This window comes from Corvus brachyrhynchos, unplaced genomic scaffold (genome assembly GCF_000691975.1).
Source record: "Corvus brachyrhynchos isolate BGI_N302 unplaced genomic scaffold, ASM69197v1 scaffold467, whole genome shotgun sequence".
Classification (NCBI taxonomy): Eukaryota; Metazoa; Chordata; class Aves; order Passeriformes; family Corvidae; genus Corvus; species Corvus brachyrhynchos.
Window position 1 is genome coordinate 341,508 of NW_008239309.1, and position 19,519 is coordinate 361,026.

A 19,519-nucleotide genomic window follows, 5' to 3' on the forward strand; every position below is an offset into this window, starting at 1 on the left:
GAACCCTGCTGGCAGTATATCAGACATCCCAAGATTTTTCATCTTTTGGAAGAGCAAGGAAGTAATTAAAAGTGCAGAAAAGTAAATTGTTTTGTTGACCTCAAAACAAAAAGTGAGGTACCTTCAATCTTTTCCTTTTCTCTTATTTATGTCTTACTTTAGAGGCTCATTCTGTCTTTCAGGACTACCACAAATAAGGATGATTTTCAATGAACTAAAAAAATGCAGCTGAGGTTTCATTACTTATAGGACAGTGAAAATCCCTGCATGTGTGTGTCCCTACCTCCCTGCTCTGTTTTTAAATTCCTGTTGTCATGTCCATAAGATAAAATCCACAATTATCTTAAAAAGTACATGGGAAAAAACCCCAGAATTTGAATTGGCTGAAGACATCCAAGGAGGTAAAATACAAAACATCAACAATATTTGGATTCAAATAGCAATAAAAATATTTTTACCCTGTTGTTTCTAAAAATGAAATAATATATTTAATGATCTGGCAACATTTTCAGTGTTTTCTCTAGGTTTTCTTCTTATGGGAAATAAAATTACTAGAGCAATGTAGGTGTCCTGCTAAGTTACTAGGATTTTTTCTAAAATAGTAATTTTCTGTTTCAAAGAAGTCATGGGAAAAACTACGTATTGAATATAATGGTGATATTTCATTAGTTATTTTTCTTTTCTGCCCTCTTTGCCAGCCTGGGAGCAAGAACCACAGCCCAATATAATGGCTCCTGGTTGTCATGCTGTGATCACAGGACTGGGGCGAAGCAGGGTTTGGCAACTACAGCTTAGTTTCCACAAATCACCTGTTTTCACTAACTGCAGCTCATGCCAGAGCAGTCTGCTCTTTCACAGACTGGTTTGCAGGTTGAAGGCTGGAGACCCCATCGCTGGGTTTTGTTTCTGAGTGCAAGGTCCTTTGATTTCTGTGTGCCTCCCAAAATGGGGGCCCAGATTGGCGGTGAAACTGGTGGCAGATGCTCAGCTCCAGGGACGTGACTAATACCAGCGAACCCTCTCAGAGCAGTTCAGAAGTGAAGCTAAAGCAGGGTAGAGGGCAATTTGAGGGACTTGCCCTTGGGAACACAACACCCCAAAACCCAGCTCCCAATCCCACATCCATACGTTTGCTGATGTCTTTTACTACATGTACAACAGCTCATGTTTAACGTTGACCCCCAGCGCTCATTTTGTTCTCCGGTCATGGCAGAAAGCAGGTTTGGGTGGGTCCCAGCAGCCCTGACGGGGCTTGGCACGCTGCCTCCAGCAGTCCGGGAAGCCGGGACTGCGCTGCCCCCCGGGCGGCCTCGCCGCCAACCCCGCGGACTCACGGTCCTCGTGGCTCGCTGCCACGACTCCCTGCGCGGCATCCTCCCCGGCGCGGACCAGGCGGCTCAGACCCTTCATTACTGCTGCCCTGGGCTCCTCCTCCTCCTCAGCCAAGGGAAGGGGCCCCAGGCCGCTGTGCCGAGGGAGGTGTCCTGCTCTGGTCCCGACAAACCGGTTCCCAGGACTCCAGCATACGCAGCCGGGCCTAACACACCCCTGGAGGCGGCACACCTGCACACCACCCTACCGGTGCCCGGACACCACCGTGCGAAGGGGCAGAGTTGTGAAGCAGCTTCAGGAGTTTGTTCTAAGAGCAACCAAGCACTAACTGCACTCCATTTCTTGACAGTGGCTAGGCACTGAACGGGATCATCCTTGCCCCATCCAATCTCCCCCAGGTCTTCCCCAGTGGCTATAGCGCTCTGTGTGCCAGAAACAATTGGCACCCTCAACTGCACACACGAGGCAAAAGGCAGTCCCGTTGCACCAGACAAACAAGGGGCACTTTTGAAAAGCCACGCTGCAAGTACACACAGAGGTATCACTGGGATGCCTGGAGCCAGGTGGATGTATTATTAATTACTGGGTAGTCATGGAGCTCTTTCTGCAGGTTGAAGACCATTTTGGGGAGTTATTCTCATCATTGTCAACCAGTGTTCACTGGACAGGAGAGGGTGACCATCCCTGCACACCTGCATGCCTCACACAGCCTTAGGAAGTGAGAGATTGAGGTCCTTGTGCCATAAATTTGTGCATAACCATGCACATGTGGTAGCAGTATTGATCTAATCACAAGACCCTTTAATTTCAGGTAGAAAATGTTTTCATTTGCTTTTGTCAAAGTCCCATCAAAATCAAAGCACACATCCCCAAAGGTTCAGGTTTTGTGAACTGACATACCGAGATCCATCTAACCTACCTATTTCTCAATTTGTCTTGAAGTCCACTATAACTTTGATCTACTTAGGTCAGAATTGACATTTCCTTTCACACAGACAACAATTTCTTCCACAACAGGGCATACTTTTTTTTAAAGTTGCTACCCTAAATTTTAAATTTTTTAAAACAGCCTTTGATATTGCTATTTCAAAATAAATATAGGAAAAGTAGTTCCAAGAAAGCAGAATTACCAGTATTCAGCTTTGCACAACTGTGGACACATTTAAGTTTCTTCACTGTAATTTTTTCTTAAATTAAATTACACAACCATCTTAATTTCCAAGATGACTAACACCATACCTGTCCAAAATTAAATTAACCTGAAAGACTCAAGAGTTTGTAAATTGAACAAATTTAGATAAAAAATTATTTGCTCAGATTCTGCTTACCATAGATGAAGAGATTTCACAGTTCTTTTCTCCTTTAAACATTTTTGGTATAGACAGGCTATGATGTATAAAAATCTTTAGAATTTATACACTTTAGTCTGATAAGACAATTTCATCGACTGTACTTCCAGTAGGTGAACATTACTCAGCTGAAAGAAAAAACAAGTAAATCCAGGGAGAAGAACAAGCAACTGATTCAGCCATAACTGAATCATGGAGGTTTCACTTTTATTTGCTTCCTGTGAGTCAAATATTCCAGCAATTTCTTAAAAGGAAGAAAGGTCTGTATTGCTGTATTTCTGTACGGTAATACAGACTGTTTCCAATGTTAATGCTTCTTTTCAAAATGCGTGACAACAGACAATTATGGAATGATTAGGTTTGCCTACAAAGCTGGCACCAAAGGAGGGATAGATTTGCAGCCTCATACAGAGCGTGAGTTACAGTAAAATCGTAATTTTACATACAGAGTCATGAAACACCAACTGCTAATTTCCAGTTCTAATTACTAACACACAATACTATTTCACAGTGTATCCTGTGGTCAAACCTTATATGTAGTAAGTTTAGCACATATTCTAACCACTTCCTACAATCTTGACCCTTTCAAACAGCCCCCATAGACTGCAGAAAGACTGATGCAGAAATTTATCGAGGTGAAGAACCCAAAACAAAGGGCAGAGCAAGGAAGTACTGTAACATATTCCTTACTTGCCTTCACAGAGCTCTTGCTCTGACAGGAAATCTGAGCACTTTCTTTAATACTTAAGAGTAGTAATACATATAGAAATGAGTAGGGCAAATATAAAAATAAAATGTAAGGTAAGATGCAAGCATGTTGAATGTGTGTAGAGTCTAAATTCCTTTCTTCAGAACTGGCAGAGGGAAGAACATAAACATCATAGAATTCTTATCCTTTTCCTCTGTTACTCATAACTAAAAGAGGAATTCAAGATAAAGTACTTATATGTATATCTTAAATAAGGAGATACATGCTACACAAGAAGTCGCATCTGCTGCCAGCCTAGATCATTCACATGCTTCAGAACTATGGATATAGTAAGTGTGGAATGGCTCACACACGGGAAATAATTTACAATTAAGTTAAAGACTTAATTGTAGCTAAAGTCAGCTACAAAGAAACTTTCAGATACCAATAAAAACAGATCTTAATTTAAGATCAATTCAACACACAGAGAGTCACTGAGAAGAATGAAGAACAAAAACACTGCTTATAGTCTTTTCCACAAGAAACAAGATAAATTGTACACAATTTATTAATTGTGATACAAGAAAAATTGTATCACAGAAATTGTGATAAACAAATTGTGATAAAACAATGCTTAATCATGAACTGAAGGACTTTTTCAGATAAAAACAGTAATAAATATGGTATAAGAAACTATAAGGACTAGTGGAAAAGAAAAGCCTTGCAAACCAGTGAACATACACAATTTTGTATTGGGTTTGCATGGCCAAACTTTGGTAGCAGGGAAGCTACAGGGGTGACTTCTGTGAGAAGCTGCCAGAAGGTTCTTCCATGTCCACCAAAGCCAATTCTAGCCAGCTCTAGATGGACCCACTGCTGGCCAAGACAGAGACAATCAGAAATGGTGGTAAGGTCTCTCTGATAACAGATTTAACAAGAAAATAAAGGTTATACAGATGTAATTGCAGCCAGAGAAAAGTGGAGTGAGAATATGTGAGAGGAACAGCTCTATACACACCAAGTTCAGTGGAGAAGCAGGGGCAGCAGGTGCTTCGGGTGCTGGAGCTGGGATTCCCCTGCAGCCTGTGGTGCAGACCATGGTGACACAGCTGTGCCCCCGCAGCCCATGGAGGAGACCCACGCTGGAGCAGGGGGATGTTTCAGAGGAGGCTGTGACCCCTTGGCAAGCCCACGCTGGAGCAGGGTCCTTGCAGGGACCTGCAGACCCATGGAGAGAGAAGCCCATGCTGGAGCAGGTTTCCTGGTAGGACTTGAGACACCATGGGAGACCCACACTGGAGCAGCCTGTCCTTGAAGGACTGCACCCCATGGAAGAGTGACCCACACTGCAGCAGTTCACAGAGAGCTGTTGCCCATGGGATGGACTCACATTGGAGAAGTGCATGGAGAACTGTCTCCCATGGGAGGGACTCCACATGTTGGAGCAGGGGAAAGACTCTCCCTGAGCAGTGGGAGAAACAATATAACCCTCATTCCCTGTCTCCCTGAGCCACAGGGGGAGGCGGTAGAGGTGGGAAGGAGAGAGGGATGGGAGAAAGATGTTTTTGAGGTCTTGTTTTACCTCTCATCCTGCTCTGATTTTGTTAGTGATAAATTCAATCAATATCTCTAACCAGAGCCTGTTTTGCCCATGACGGTATTTGATGAGTGATCTTTTCTGGTCCTTATCTCAACCCATGAACCCTTCATTATATTTTGTCTGCCCTGTCCAGCTGCAGAGATGAGTGAGAGAGCGGCTTTGGTGGGTGCCTGGCATCCAGCCAGCATCAACCCACTATGGAATTGCAATAAATAATTTACAACCACACTATGAGTTTTATTTTCACATTAACACTGACACATCCACAACCTTTTCATGACACTAGGTGAAACAGATGGCAAGGCGACTTTTGAAGCTAAGCCAACCAACTTAATTTTTTCAAGCACTTACGAGTAGCTTACTTTTTGCTATGTAATGCTTATGTAAAAATAGACATTTTAAAGATATATACACACAATGACAAGGCAATACTTAGATTCTACACTTTATTGAATCAAAAGTACAAAATAATAAAGGGATAGGTGTTCACTTTCTAAACAGCATTGGCGGCCTTATATTCTCTCAGTTGCTTTTATGTCTTTCCTACCGAAAGTTACCAACTCTCATCTCTGTCAACAGAACAGCTCATGCTGAGTGCTCACTGACCCGGTTTAGAAAAAGTCAACTGAATCAATTTACAATCTGAACTAGTCCAGCTGATTTGGTTCAAAGCAGATAAGGGAGCACTGACATGAATTCAAATGACTGAGCTGTGGGTACAGTGGCATCTGACAAACAAACAGATGAGCAGGTAGAGATGGTGTAATTATTCCAGCAGTTCTGGAAACAAGAAAGAACGTTCTGAACTGAGCTTGGGCATCTAAGACATATCACGTATAGACTTGTTTGTCTAAAAACCAAGCAAATCCCAATACAGTTAAACAACAAAATAGACGCTTCTACAGTAGCCACTTCTTTAAAAGACTTAGCAGTTAAAAAGCAATTTATATTTCATACAAGATTTGGCACTGTTTGTATAACATCTAAGAAATATGCTGTCATAATAAATTATATGTCTGATAAATATTTAATTATAATAAAGTGTCTTTAAACAATTTGGTGCAAACAGAAAAAAATCTAAACAGAGTATTTAAAATATTTGCATTTAACTTCCTCTTTCCACATATCCACTCATAGAATATACTTTATTCAGAAACACAAAATAATTTTAAAGAGAAAGATAGCTAAACAATAAGCTTCATTATCTTATATTTGCACATAATTGATTATTATTGCACCATGAAAGCTTTTATTTAGAGTAAATTTAGTGCTAGTGACTGGTAACAATTTCAAATTTTAAAGAAGTTTTCATTCTCTTTGGAAAGGCCAAAGATCAAACAGCATTTGTCTGAGTATCCTAAAGGAATCCTTCTCTCAAACAACAGTTTTATTAACTTTTTTTTAAGTAAGTGAAGTCATTGTGCACCACAATGAGTCCTTTGGATCTGGTCCATCAACTCTTACTGAAGTAATTTTCAGTAACAACAATGAAAGCTAGATAGCTTCCACCCTCGCTCATGATTTCTGTTCTAGGGAGCTACATCAAAGTGCTAGCAAATTCTGATTCTTGGAAACCAGTGGGGGGGGGAAGTATTATTCTCCAAAGAAAAGCAAAGGAAAAAACCCCCTTCATTTGTACCTTTTCTTCTATCTCAGACATCATGTTCCTGCTATACAGACATGTAATGGTTCCAAAAGGACAGGCACCTGAATCCAGTCTACTGCCAATGATAAATTAACTTGCAGTCATAAAACTCTATGAAATGCTTCATACAGAACATGTTGCTACACAGTCATTTAAAAAACATTTCAATTGTATGTTTGGAATTGCTTGACTTGGCCTTTTTTGATACTGACTGCGAAGCTGTTAGTCCAGACCTAAGGTTAAAGAAAGGGAAAAAACCAAAACAGTGAGAGGTTAAAATACACAATGCATACCAACTCAAGTTTTACAACACTGAATATTTTTCTAAACGTTATTATTTTAAAACAAGTTGTGTACTCAAGCTTCCAGAAAACCCTTACCTTTTTGTTCCTTGTGATGGATTTGCGCACTGCTGTCCTTTGCTTAAACATCCTTAAAAGTAATTGAAGACAACCAAAATTAATTACTTCAGTAAAGAAAGAATGCTTCAGAAATTATATACATGGAAGAACTTTTTTTTAAATTTAATCTGTCTCAAGAAGCAGATAACATTTTATTATCTGCACCTTGAATACTGTAGTTTATACCACCATTTTTAAAAGAGAAAAACAAAAAGCCTTGAGAGTATTGAATTATAAGGGATTACTTTGAACCTTGTAACAGTTTTCAGAAATAGTTGAAAATTCATTTTTAATTTTTTTATTCTGCAGGGGGAAAGAAAGAAACTTCACATAAAATAAGTCTTCCATTTAAATTAAAGCCTGTTTGCAACAGCAATAGCACTTTGAAAATTTTCTGTGTAAAAGATTCTTATTCTAAATCCTAATTGTATTCTGAAAATTCTAACACACTAGCATTTTAATTTCTTTTTATAAGGTTCCCAAAATAGATTGGGGACTACTTTAGGCAGATAACTTTACTACCTGCACATGCCCTCTAATCTGGCTGAAGATAAAAATCTTCATCAAAAAGAGAAACTACTTCAGAAAACACACTACTGCTTTGGCATGTTACAGGTGCAGTTATGTGATATATTTTATTAGCTCTACAACATACTTGGAGGTTTCTTCCTCTAAGCTCTAGTTCACTATCTCCCTGTTTTTGCTAGCACATGACATAATAGAGCCTTTCTGTTAATTGAATCTCTGAAGATGTTTTCATTGATCTTCACTTTAATCTCAGTGGCCTTACAAACACCTTTCTGAATATGGTTGCATGTAACAACCATGTAATTTCCAGAAATGAGCAGCAATTCCTATGTCACCTTTGGGGCAAATGGGAGAACTCTGTCAAACTAGTATCACGTTCAAAAATCTAGTTTGTCATTAAAACCAATTTGATATTTTTTAAATAAAAATGTTCACTCCTGTATAGGCCTTACTCAAATGAGCTTCTTGAGAAAAAATTTTGAAGTCCCAGAAAGTTCAAAGTACACCATTGCCAAAGTATCTTAATTGCACAAGCAGACAATTTGAATAATCAAATATATCCTAATGCATATACTTACCAGAGAAAACTCTGTTTGAGTTTTCCATATTATAAGTCTTAGTAGGAAAATCCTCTTTTTCTGTCAGCTCCTGGATAAGGCCTTTATTTAAGCAGACATCCACATGTCTGTTAAATGACACAAGATTGGTGGTTTTCTGTTCTGAATTACAAACTGGACAAACAAGAGCAGTGTCTTCTTTGGTGTCAAAGAAATGGGATGAACTAGTTCCTTCTATTTGTTCAGTCTTGTCAAAATGGTCTTCATTGTCTTGTGATATTCTTTTGGGGAAGAGACACTGTTTCATACACATGTTTCTAACAATGTCACTGAGATTGCTAGGCTGTCGTTCTCTGGGAGATTTATCAGGTATTATCTGACCAAATTTTTCTGTGCTATTGTTAGTAGAGCTGTCAGATACATTTGCAGACTGGTCTGTTCCTGCTAATTGATCTGTGTTATTTTTTTCACGTTCATCAACATGTTCATTTTTAAATTGTGGAAGAAAGTTAGGTGTATTTTCTCTTGAACTGTCATTCTTGGATATTTCCACAGTATCTTTAACATGCATCCCACTGAGGCACTCATCAATGTGTCTATTAAGTTCTTCCAAATTATTGCTGCTTTGCTCCTCAAAGCAAACAGGACAGGTGAAGATCTCACGAGCATTAGAATTCTGTAAATCTGTGACTTTCTTTCTTTCTTCCACAAAATTTGCTGATGATTTATCATCATGAAAGAGCTGCTTACCTCTGCTTTCATTTGGAGAAATATTCTCACTGTTTAGTTGTCTTGCTGCTCGCTTTTGGTCAAAAAAACTCCCTCTATGAGATGCTTCCGAATTTTTTGTGAAATACTCTTGGTTGGACTTCTCTGGCTGAAGCCTAAGGAAACCAATTTCTTTTCCTGATTTTAAGAAACTTGTAATGCTTCTTTGTTGGTATTTCTTTTCTTCTTCAGTTAGAAATCCTGATACTCGTACACCTAATGATGAAAATCAATATATAATAAAAATTTTATGAAAGCTTGATACTAACTCCTAATTAACACCTTTTGAGGTATACATTCACTCAATAAAGGCACAATTTATCTCTAAAAAGATGCTAGGCTACCTCCAAATGCATCACAACATCAATACAATTTTATCAGACCCAAGCACTAACCCAACCATATTACTAATTTTAGTACCATGAAGTTTTAACTGATTGCATTATAACATGAAGCTATAAACTTAATATAGTTACATAGAATTCAGTCTGAAAGTTTTGCATGAACTCTACCCATCAGAATATGTTTTTCTTCAGCACATTCTAGTATCTTAGGCAAGTAAGTTTTATATATCACTGAATGTTTCAAGCAGACTGTATAAGCACCTGAAACACACACCTTAGGGTCAAAATACAGAGTTTACTGCTGTCAGAAATGTTCGCATCTCCTGCGGAACTCTGCACTTTCAGATCTATAAGCACTTCTGTTGCCGTGGTGCAAAGCAGATTTAAAAGCTCTTTTAAAGCAGCAGAATTAAACACTGCTATGAGTCAAGGTTCTACTGTCGTGCTGATGCGTATGTTGTTGCATAAAAAAAGTACAACCTTGTTGGGGTTTTAGTTTAGTCTTAGTTTTTTTTTCCTGTTAAAGGAATTTTCTCCCATATGCATGTTGCTAGGGGACAAATAGCTGTACTTAAGAAAGACAAAAAGGGGAGTGGGGCGGGCCTGGCTACTCCTTTACACCTGGTGTGTGGGGTCAGTTCGCTCTGAGCGTCCGGAGAGAGAAGCTGCAGAGAAAGGAGCTGCTGCTTCTTTCTTTTTGGCCGTTCTTTCTTCCTGCTGGAAGCAACGCCGGGACCCCAAAAGCCGCTTTCCCTGCCCTGCTGGAGACCGAGCTGTGGCTGCCCTGCTCCGCTGCTGCTTCGAGCTTTCGCTACGCTGTAGCCCTGCTCGCCCTGCCTGCCTGGGCCTCCGTGGGTTTTTCCCATCTGGATACATCTCGTCTGCCACCCGGGATTTGCGTTCGTCCCAATCACCGGGAGCCGCCAGCGCCCCTGCCGGCTGCGAGCGGAACTGCACCCGAGGGGAAAGGGCCTGACAGCCGAGAAGGCTGGGGCTGGGGTTGTGATTGCTGTTACTGCCATAGTTGTTGTTGTTTTGTTTGACTGGTTATATACATATATATATATAGAGTAAAGAACTGTTATTCCTATTTCCCACATCTTTGCCTAAAGGCCCTTGATTTCAAAATATAATAACTTGGAGGGAAAAGGGGTTATATCTGCCACTTCAAGGGGGGCCTCTGCCTTCCTTAGCAGACACCTGTCTTTCAAAACCGAGACAAACCTCAATTAGTAAAACTTCCTAAGTCACCATTCAGCACTCCAGATCTGTTTCACTTTGCAAAAACTACCAGGGTAATAGAAAAAGATGAATACATTTACACCAGTTTTACTTTAAAGTATGGTGTGTTATTTCAAAACACTATAAGATATCCTAACTCTGAAAAGGAAGAATGAATTTGAAATATCTTACCCATGAGTCTTATCCGCAGAGGGTGAGGAGCAACACTATCAATTTCTGTTCCTAACAAATCTTTAGCAACAGCAAATATTTCCTCCTCGGTAGAAACAGAAGACAGCACAGTTGAAGCTCTTGTTTTAACTTCAAAGTTCACATTCTTAAGCTTCAATGTAACAGTTTTACCCTACAAAAAAAAATACAATAAAAAAATGTTCACCATGTATGTCATATATGGCATAAAAACAATTATTATGTAGGATCTATGTAAGGGCCCGTAAGCCACAGTTAAGACTGTGTGCTTATCTGTGCACAGCGAGGGGCACTCCCAAGAATTTGTCTGCAAGATTCTGTATTTGCCCCTAAATTTCTGCCGAAGTCAAGTTCTCTGAACTGGTCATTTGACTGTGGTTCTCTGCAGACCATCTGCCACCAGTGCATGTTCAACAGAGTTCATGTTTTGGCTACAGGCACAACTTCCATCCCATCTAAAAAAATTATTTCTGCATCTGGAAATTTTCAATGCTAGATATCCTAACTATTAAGAATGCAAAAGTGATAACCCATTCCAGATTCACTGAAAAGTTACTTCCTCCTGCATAGTGCTATCATAGTCATACACAGTATTTATGTTTGGCACAGATATTTCCCTGGCAACACCTCCCAAACCATTTGTGTGATTTATCATGTCCATCCAAATGTAAATAAACAGCATTCTCTTTGTTCTGGTGCTTTTGTAAGCTTATCCCCTTGTCCTTCTTGGCTGATCATTTCCCTATCAACTTGTCATCTTTTGAAACAATCTTTTATGGCTGAAGAAGATTAATGACAATTCTTTTAGGTCTTAAATGTTATTCCTTGCTTTACTATAAGACTCTCAAAGAAAATATGAACTGTTCTTTCAAAGTAATAAACAGGTATCTGGGGAGAAGGAATAAAGTGAGTGTTTCTACTATTCATACCACTGAATGGTGTGAATAACTTGTCAGCAAGTTTGGCACATGTCAAGTTCTTAAACTACAGAACAGGCTATTGACTGGATCCTGTATGTATACAGGAGAGAAACAGTGTTTTAAATACAGTAGTATTACATAATGGACCAAAGTATGGCTTACAGACAATCAGCTCTATTATTCCCTTATAAACATCACTTTTAGCATAAAATGTTCACATGCCAAATAACTTGATTAATCAATTTAATTTTTATCCCACACATATTGCTAGATAGCCACCTGTCCAACAACAAAATGCAGCCTAAGTCATTCTAAACATCTGCAAATTAAAGAAGGGAGACTTCTGAAGATAGATTGCATGGTATGATGCTGCTGAAAGCATTTATACTAAAACTGCATTGAACTGTTGGAGTGCAAAGCACCTTCTTGCAAGTAACCTGAATAATATAAATACCTTAAGTCCCTCTTTCTGTAGATCTTGAGCAAGGTCTCTGCAGAGCTCTCGACACAAATTGTACTGGTCTTCTGCTGTGTTTATTTCACTGAATGTTCTAAGACAAAAATATGACCTTTTTCAGTATGAATCCTATAATATGTTCAGTACCTATAGTCTAAAAGTACTTTTTATACAGTTAAACAATACTACAATCAGAAGAATGTTGTATAAGTTCAAGTTCTTACTTCAAGGAACAATGATTATTAATAGGAATATTTTGTTTGGAAAATGTTTGAAAGGCCTTTCAAATAATGAAATAATTTGGCTTTCAATTTTTCATGCACTATTTGAAAATGATTCACATTTGATGTCATTGATGCTTAAGTATTTGCAAGACAGAATACTAACAGTAAGTGAATTCATAGAGCCGGCCCAGTTATTTGTATTCAATCTCCTTTGTACACACTGTGTACTGTGTAACATCAGAAGAAAGCCAGGAGTTGGAAGTCAACATCAGAGCCAACTATCAGAAATAAATAATGCAGATGCTAAGAAAAAGATGCCAACTAGTACAATTACTAGTATAATTACATCTAGCCTCAGAGGAGAAAAAGCTATCTTTCTGCCAAAAATGTTGCCAACTGCCTTTGCTAGAGCTTCTTAGTAGGGAAGTTACAGTGTTATCTTTTTGTTGTACATTTGCTTTTTAGTAATAACACGACAGAAAAAGCAACCTTCAGTTAGTTGAGGTTTTAAGAGAAATGGAAAGCAGAACTTACAGACAGCACATGCTTCGGAAAGGTCTCACAGGTATATTGTTTCATGTCAAGCTTTGTATTTACTAGTGTAAGGCTGATAAAATTACACTGGGTTTTACATCTCTAAGTTATAGTCAGGTTTACCTGATTGTACTGAAAAGTCATCCTCTATTACGATTCATATTCCCCTACGAATGTTTGCATGCTGCCAAACTAATGGGATGAATATTTCACTGTGGGTCCCATAGCACTATCCAAGGAGTAACTCATGCTATTCAGACAATACTTCAGTGACTGAGAAGCTGTAAAAGTCCAAGGCTTGGAAGGGACAGCATAGACAGAATGCTATTTCAGGGCTGTCTCTTCCCCCATATAAACTAGTTGCATGATCTCAGAAGCCTGTAGACATCTCTGGTCTAAAACTGTTCTCTTTGAGGAAAAAAAGAAAGAAGAAAAGCAATGCAGAAAGGTACTATAAAGATGCCCAAAATATCTGTTTGACTAGCACAAGACTAAAGCCATAAATTTTCCAGCTTTTCTTACCACCTTTTCTAAGAAAACACCTGACAACAGGGATAACTATTACAGTGCTTTACAGATTCTTCTGGCAGAACTTATTTTTTAAAAATGAACTACTTTCTTAAGGAACTTTACACCAGTAAAAACCTCAGTTAGGAAATACATGTGACTGCAGGCTACTACACTGATATTGACATTAAACTTAAACTGATAAAATAAATTCAAGCCCTTATATATTTCCACCTTATCTTATGGCTTAAAGATCACTTTGATGCATTAAAGGCACTAGCAGAATTCGTTGATAAGAGAACACACAAACTGACAAAAATACCTCCATGGGAATTCTGGAGCCAAGGACAAAAAGCAATGCAAGCTTGAATTTGATTTAGCGAGCTTGTTATACATGTGGGTTTTAAAATAAATACACAATGAAATTATATGACTAATAAAAGTATACATTACTGGGTATTTAGTGGTTCTAATGATTAATGTAATTTTTTCAATATAAAATAAGCATACCTTTCAGTGCTCATACTTTTTCTTTCTCCATCCCTTTAAAGAGAAAAACAATTTATTATACTTGATGCAGAAATGTTATCTTTCCAATAATCTCAGAGTCAACCAATCATGCTTAAATAACTAACAGCAGTCTCTTCTATAAAGTCTGGATGTTAACTTTTTCTACAAATCTTGTACATTAAGTTTATGCAAGTGAAAAAAGAAGAATTAAAAAAAACTCAGACTACTGTAGATTAAGTAAAGACATAGATCAGTCATAGACGTCTTTAAAAAAAAAAAAAAGTTTAAAAAACCAACCAAATAAAAAACTCTCTCAAAATTCAGCTCTTATATCAGAGTGAGTCTCATTTAAAAACAAAACAAACTACAAATCCTATACTGTCTCAGCTATAACTGTGAAGCACAGCTATTAGAATCCCATACATACATATATATTTGAATATTTCCTTTATCTGAGGATCTGAGGAAATAGTTTGCTTTCAGTCTAGATGATTGTTCAGGTTAAATGTGAACTAACAATTGTTTGTTGCTTTCTTTCTTTTCAGTGTTAATTGAGCATCCTTTAACAACTCTTTGGCATATAAGGAGATCCCTCAGAGCAATTGCTTTTTAGGGCATTCTTCAGTTTGTAAGTATTGGAAATAACAAATTTGGTATTGTCAGATTTTCTTAAAAGAAGGTAGTCAGACACAATAACTGTAAGATGAACTATTTAACTATTTATTGAAGACGCAGGTGTTAATATATTAAGTACTTGCTTTCTCTACACTAAAATGAAGTTGGTGATGACAAAAAAAAATTTAAAAAAAAACATCTCTTAGACATTAAAACCACTAAAAACTCTGACCTTTGAAATGCTCCTTTTTTAAAAAATGTACTGGGAGATATCCCAGGCTGTACAACACCTAACTAGGGTGAATACGAAGAAAGAGCGCACCAGTTATTTAAAGACTATCCACGGTCTGTTTATATATTAACAGAAACAAATATTTTGAAAACTGTGTTTTATCTTTTATCAAGTCACCTTCACGAAGTCAGTCTTACTGCATATTTTTTACAAGTCAATAAACTCTGAATAGAAAAAAAAAACAACACAAAAATTTGTGCTAGCACATTACTGGGCTTCAAACTGCTAACTACATATATTTTTTTGTAGTCAAATGGAAAAAAGGGCAGATTATTGTCAGAGAAGTTACAGATATAATATAGAATAGGTCTTTCAGAAGTACATAAGACATTTTGGAACTTCTAATGAAATGAAATAATTGTCAAGCTATTTTAAAATAGAATTTCTGTACTTTGGGAAGGAATATTTTTTAAAAGGGAATCAATACTTAATTAAGTATTGATTAATCTTTTTAATTGATCTTAGTTACACAAATAGTAAAATGCTCTCTTTTGGATCTTTTTAAAGAACATGTTTGTCTCCAGGACAGGCTTAGAAATGACAAATACTGTTGAAAAGATATATGCACTACTAAGACTGACTTCTCCCATCCTAAAAAGGAGGCTAAAAACCATTAAAGTACTGTGAACCTTAAAAGAACATATACTAAGAAGGATATAATAATATAATTAGTTCTCTTCCACCAAATTCACATGTTGATATTACAAATATATAATCCTGATAGGAGACACAGGAACTTCACTGACAATTTACCACCAGAGAAGATCAAATACCTTTGTGATTTTCATTACAATCCAATAATCATAAACACCAGTGTATGTGTATTGTTTTTGAAGAAAAAGAAGTGTACAACTCTGCTTAGGACAGCTCAGTTATGTTCAGCTATTTTGATAATTATAAGGTTATCCTACCTTGATTTCTTGCCATACACATATGTACAACTTTCCTGACAAGACTTTGGATTTCTTATTTTGACATGGCTGTAAAACCTTTGTTTTTCATGTTTGGCTACTGCATCTTAGACATAAATATAACAATAACAGGCATCAGAGATTTAAAAAAAATATATTAAACAAGTGTATTTCCATAATATTTGTCCATTAAATAATAGGTTCAGTATGTAACATCCACAAGAAAACATTAAGAAAAATGTTAACACAGGAGGAAAACAACCCCATGGCATACTTTTCCAAATGCGTTGAACCCAAACCAAGGGAAATATCCAAGAAATTACGCCAAGATACTTCCGAAAAAAGAAGAGAAAGCAGCGCCCTCTGCTGGTAAAGTTCTGAGCAAGTCACAATTCCAAGGGCTTTCAGCATCTTCTCTGTGACTTTTCCAATACCTGGCACCTAAAAGAGAGTATGTAACATGAAATTGGAAACTTTCCACTTGTAGATCCATTACCGAGAACAATTTGAATCAAACACAACATGGAAGATTACCTGGAAAATTCTATCTTTTCAGTAGAAATCTTGCTTCTAGAACATAGAAATATTACATGACAGAACAGTAAATGTCATTGTGTCTCTTACCTTTCTAATGGGCAAATCTTTTAGAAAGTCTAGCACTGCTTGTCTCTCAGGAGAAATTCTGTATTGCCCATTAGGTTTATTACGATCACTGCACATTTTTGCTAACATTGTATTTGGTGCTATTCCTTTAAAAAAACAAACATGGTAATTAAAAAAACATAAGACAAAGTTTAATTTCAACTATCCAATATTTAAAAGCAAAAGAGTAGCCTACGCACATGGCAAAGACTAAAATAAGGAAAAGAATTATGATAATTGATAACTAGATTTGATACAATTCTGCAGAGAAATTTTGTGAGCATCATGAAAGAACATAAATATATGTAATAGATTAAATATAACTTAAATAAAGTGTACTTCCTATTTTAATATAGTCAGGATAACAAAATGCCCCAGTAAGTCAAGAAGGGTTAAATACCAAGTCCTTAAAAATAACATCAATTACATGATTCAACACTTCTATGATGGTGATCATGGTAAGAAAGGAAATGCTTACAATGGTTGGTAGGATGAACTCACAGTAAGGAGGAGACCTTTCTTCTTTGTATTTCAGCAAAAACACTTTTTTGGATGAAATTTAACACATTTTATTATTTTGTGGGCTACCACTGGAATGCAGTCATTTAGAAATTTATATATATTTCACAGACATCAGAGGAATGAGGAGGGATGGCTCTTTTCTATCAAAGTAAAGTTTTTACAAATGAACTCTGGAATTTGTTTAGCAAAACAAAGAAGAACTTTGTCCTACAGCCTTAGTGGTCTAAATTTTCATTTGCTCACTGATATAACAGATTATTCGAGATGGTAGAAATAACTCTATTTATTATTGATTATCAGTACTTTTTCAGTTACCCTTCTAATTGTTTTTAGGTTTTGGGCTTAATACTCCTGTTTCCACTTATAAAAGCTATGCCTGTTTTCTACACACTAACCTATCCTTACAAAACTTCAGTAAACAAAACTGTTATTTTGCCATCAGTCATGAGATAACATACATGGGAGGGAGTTTCATCCTGCTTCTTACTAGCTGTTTCTTCACCTCTGCTTACATTCCGCACTTTCCTGACCTTCTGCAGCTGCTTCATAAAGCTCACCATTGCCTGATGCCTCACTGACCTGGTTCATAAAGCAGTTTGGATGGCATCCAAACTAAGTGGGGCTAGGGACATACACTGGTTTTAGTCAATCAAAATAGCTGAGATTTAAAGGTGGTTTGCCTGAAGTCAAGACATAAAACCTGATGGGTAATTATTAAAAAGCTACTGAAGAGTTCATTAGCTTCAGCACATATTTACTTCTCTGAGGACTAACATTTTAAAGAATTTTGATATTGTTTTAAGCAAGGAATAGCGTGGAGAAGTTAGAAATACATAACAGCACAGACCTGCTATTCAAACTAAAAGCCGTTTAGAAATCAGTGACAGATTTCACTATGACCCACTGGCTGACAAAAACAATTTACATGATGCACTAGAACAACAACCACCTGTGCTAAGATCAGCTCAAGTGCACTGGTCATTCCTCCTCACTGCTTACTCTTATTTCAAGTAGAAAGAAGCAAAAAGATGATGTAACTGTTTCAATTATTTAAAAAAGAGAAAAAAAGAAAACAAACAGTAGTGGCTTTGACAGCCATGACATCTCTTGAAATAACTGAAATTCTTTGCAGACCTTCAAAGACAGCATATTTTTTTGCAGCAGAAGAATTCTGTGGCAAGGATAAATTCTTAATTAATACCCTCTGAGATTAAAGTAGAAGACATTATGGAAATACAAAGATTAATTATTATTCATATGTGCCTGAATACCTGCACTAGCAGTCAGCTGAGTTTTCTGCTCAATCCTAAAGCGTATTTCCTTCACAACTTCCTCTGCAGAAGTTCCAAAGACAACTGAGTTTTCCACTGATAGACCTCTTTGTTCAAAGCCATCATCCATCAGAGATGTGTTGTCTTCGAACAGTACTGGTGAAGAAGAGACTTCACCTTCATTAAATTTGGCAGACATATTCATACCATCTTTATCTAAGTAAGACAGAAGCACAAACACTTAATACATCCGTAGGATACATACATACTGATTTCCTTCTTCAGTGCCTTCAGGGTTCACTAGCAGTTTTATTTCTTTCTGGTTTTATTTAGAGAAAGCAATTGCATTGGTTTTTTGTTTAAAGACCAGAGAGATGTAATGGTTTCATTTTGAGCACAACTTCAGCTAGGCTGAGATTGGAGGAATTGGCTAGTACACTGGACATAACTTTCAGAAAAGCAAAAGGTTTAATGGCTTGTTGCTGTAGCAAAACCATCAAGATTTTAGCATTATTTTTGTTTCATACCATATTGAAGGCCACATGCCCTCTTCCACAGATTTTTTTTCAATATTCTCCAAATAAAATTAGGGTTCTAGAATATCTGATTCTAGAATGATCAGCCTGGTGAGCTTCTCACTTTGAACTGCAGTCATAGTAGAACAAGTAATGTCAGCAGCCCTTTGTCTGACTCTACAAACATTACTGTTACAGTTTCACATTCTGAGCACTTGTTTGTGTTTCAGAGGAACAAAGGTATCAGGCAAGTGTGAAGAAGCACATGACTATGCATCAGTGATACTGATTTTGTAAAGACTATGCCAGTTTATTGCTTTCTATTTTATTAACACTTTTCTGTAGTTGTGTATGCTTGATTATCCTCAATTTTTGAATTTTAGATATTTTAGATCTAAATAGAATTTAGATCTTAGAAATTTTTGAATACAGATAGTATAAATATTCCAGTCTGTGCATCATTCAGCCATCCGTATGACTCCTTCTTTTCTATTATTCCCGAGTGGATATACAGTTGTGGATGTAGTTCCAACTCTATCTTCCAGAGCCAGTGAAATCCAGTAATATCTTGAACATTACGATAAATCCTGCAGTGTTCCTGCTACTTATTTTCAAAATTACCATTTTGAATTGTAATTCAGACCTAAATGACACCATTTGGTTTACAGAACTTAGTACCACTTTTCAAACATTTTATTCACATTAAAGAAATCTTCCAAATCCAAATCATTAGCAGTGTATCTTTTATTTACAGGTAACCAGTAGAGAAAGTTAAGCTGTAAACTAACTAAATTGGAGGTAGAGAATATACGGGAGGACAAACTATGGAAGGACTTAGGTATCTACACTTTCAGTGGGTGCAGCTTATCTGAAGCTTATAAGCATGTAACTGGCAACTTCTGCTCCCAACCCCATGTAATGTGGGCAGAATGCCCAACGCCATTTCACAAGGAAAG

General features: G+C 37.2%; 2 protein-coding genes across 17 annotated transcripts in view; both read right to left on the reverse strand.

Annotated features, from left to right (window-relative positions):
• Positions 1-4,464, reverse strand: part of ANKDD1B (ankyrin repeat and death domain containing 1B) — a 30,555-nt gene extending 26,091 nt beyond the window's left edge. For 2 of the 10 annotated variants that reach the window (XM_017740710.1, XM_017740711.1), the window contains exon 1: positions 1,335-1,697. In XM_017740710.1, the coding sequence (XP_017596199.1) occupies positions 1,335-1,410 (76 nt within the window). In that variant the 5' untranslated portion in view covers positions 1,411-1,697. Of the gene's footprint in view, positions 1-1,334; positions 1,698-2,660; positions 2,810-4,387 lie in introns of those variants that run through there. The other 8 variants (XM_017740709.1, XM_017740706.1, XM_017740708.1 and 5 more) reach the window with 7 other exon arrangements.
• Positions 4,465-5,398: 934 nt separating this feature from the next.
• Positions 5,399-19,519, reverse strand: part of POLK (DNA polymerase kappa) — a 35,761-nt gene continuing 21,640 nt past the window's right edge. For 5 of the 7 annotated variants that reach the window (XM_017740692.1, XM_008638608.2, XM_017740693.1 and 2 more), the window contains 9 exons: positions 18,049-18,264; positions 16,238-16,362; positions 15,888-16,054; positions 13,796-13,828; positions 12,018-12,114; positions 10,626-10,797; positions 8,122-9,084; positions 6,995-7,046; positions 5,399-6,847 (listed from right to left, as the gene is read on the reverse strand). In XM_017740692.1, coding sequence (XP_017596181.1) covers positions 6,763-6,847; positions 6,995-7,046; positions 8,122-9,084; positions 10,626-10,797; positions 12,018-12,114; positions 13,796-13,828; positions 15,888-16,054; positions 16,238-16,362; positions 18,049-18,264 — 1,910 coding nt within the window. In that variant the 3' untranslated portion in view covers positions 5,399-6,762. The remainder of the gene's footprint in view (positions 6,848-6,994; positions 7,047-8,121; positions 9,085-10,625; positions 10,798-12,017; positions 12,115-13,795; positions 13,829-15,887; positions 16,055-16,237; positions 16,363-18,048; positions 18,265-19,519) is intronic. The other 2 variants (XM_017740698.1, XM_017740696.1) reach the window with 2 other exon arrangements.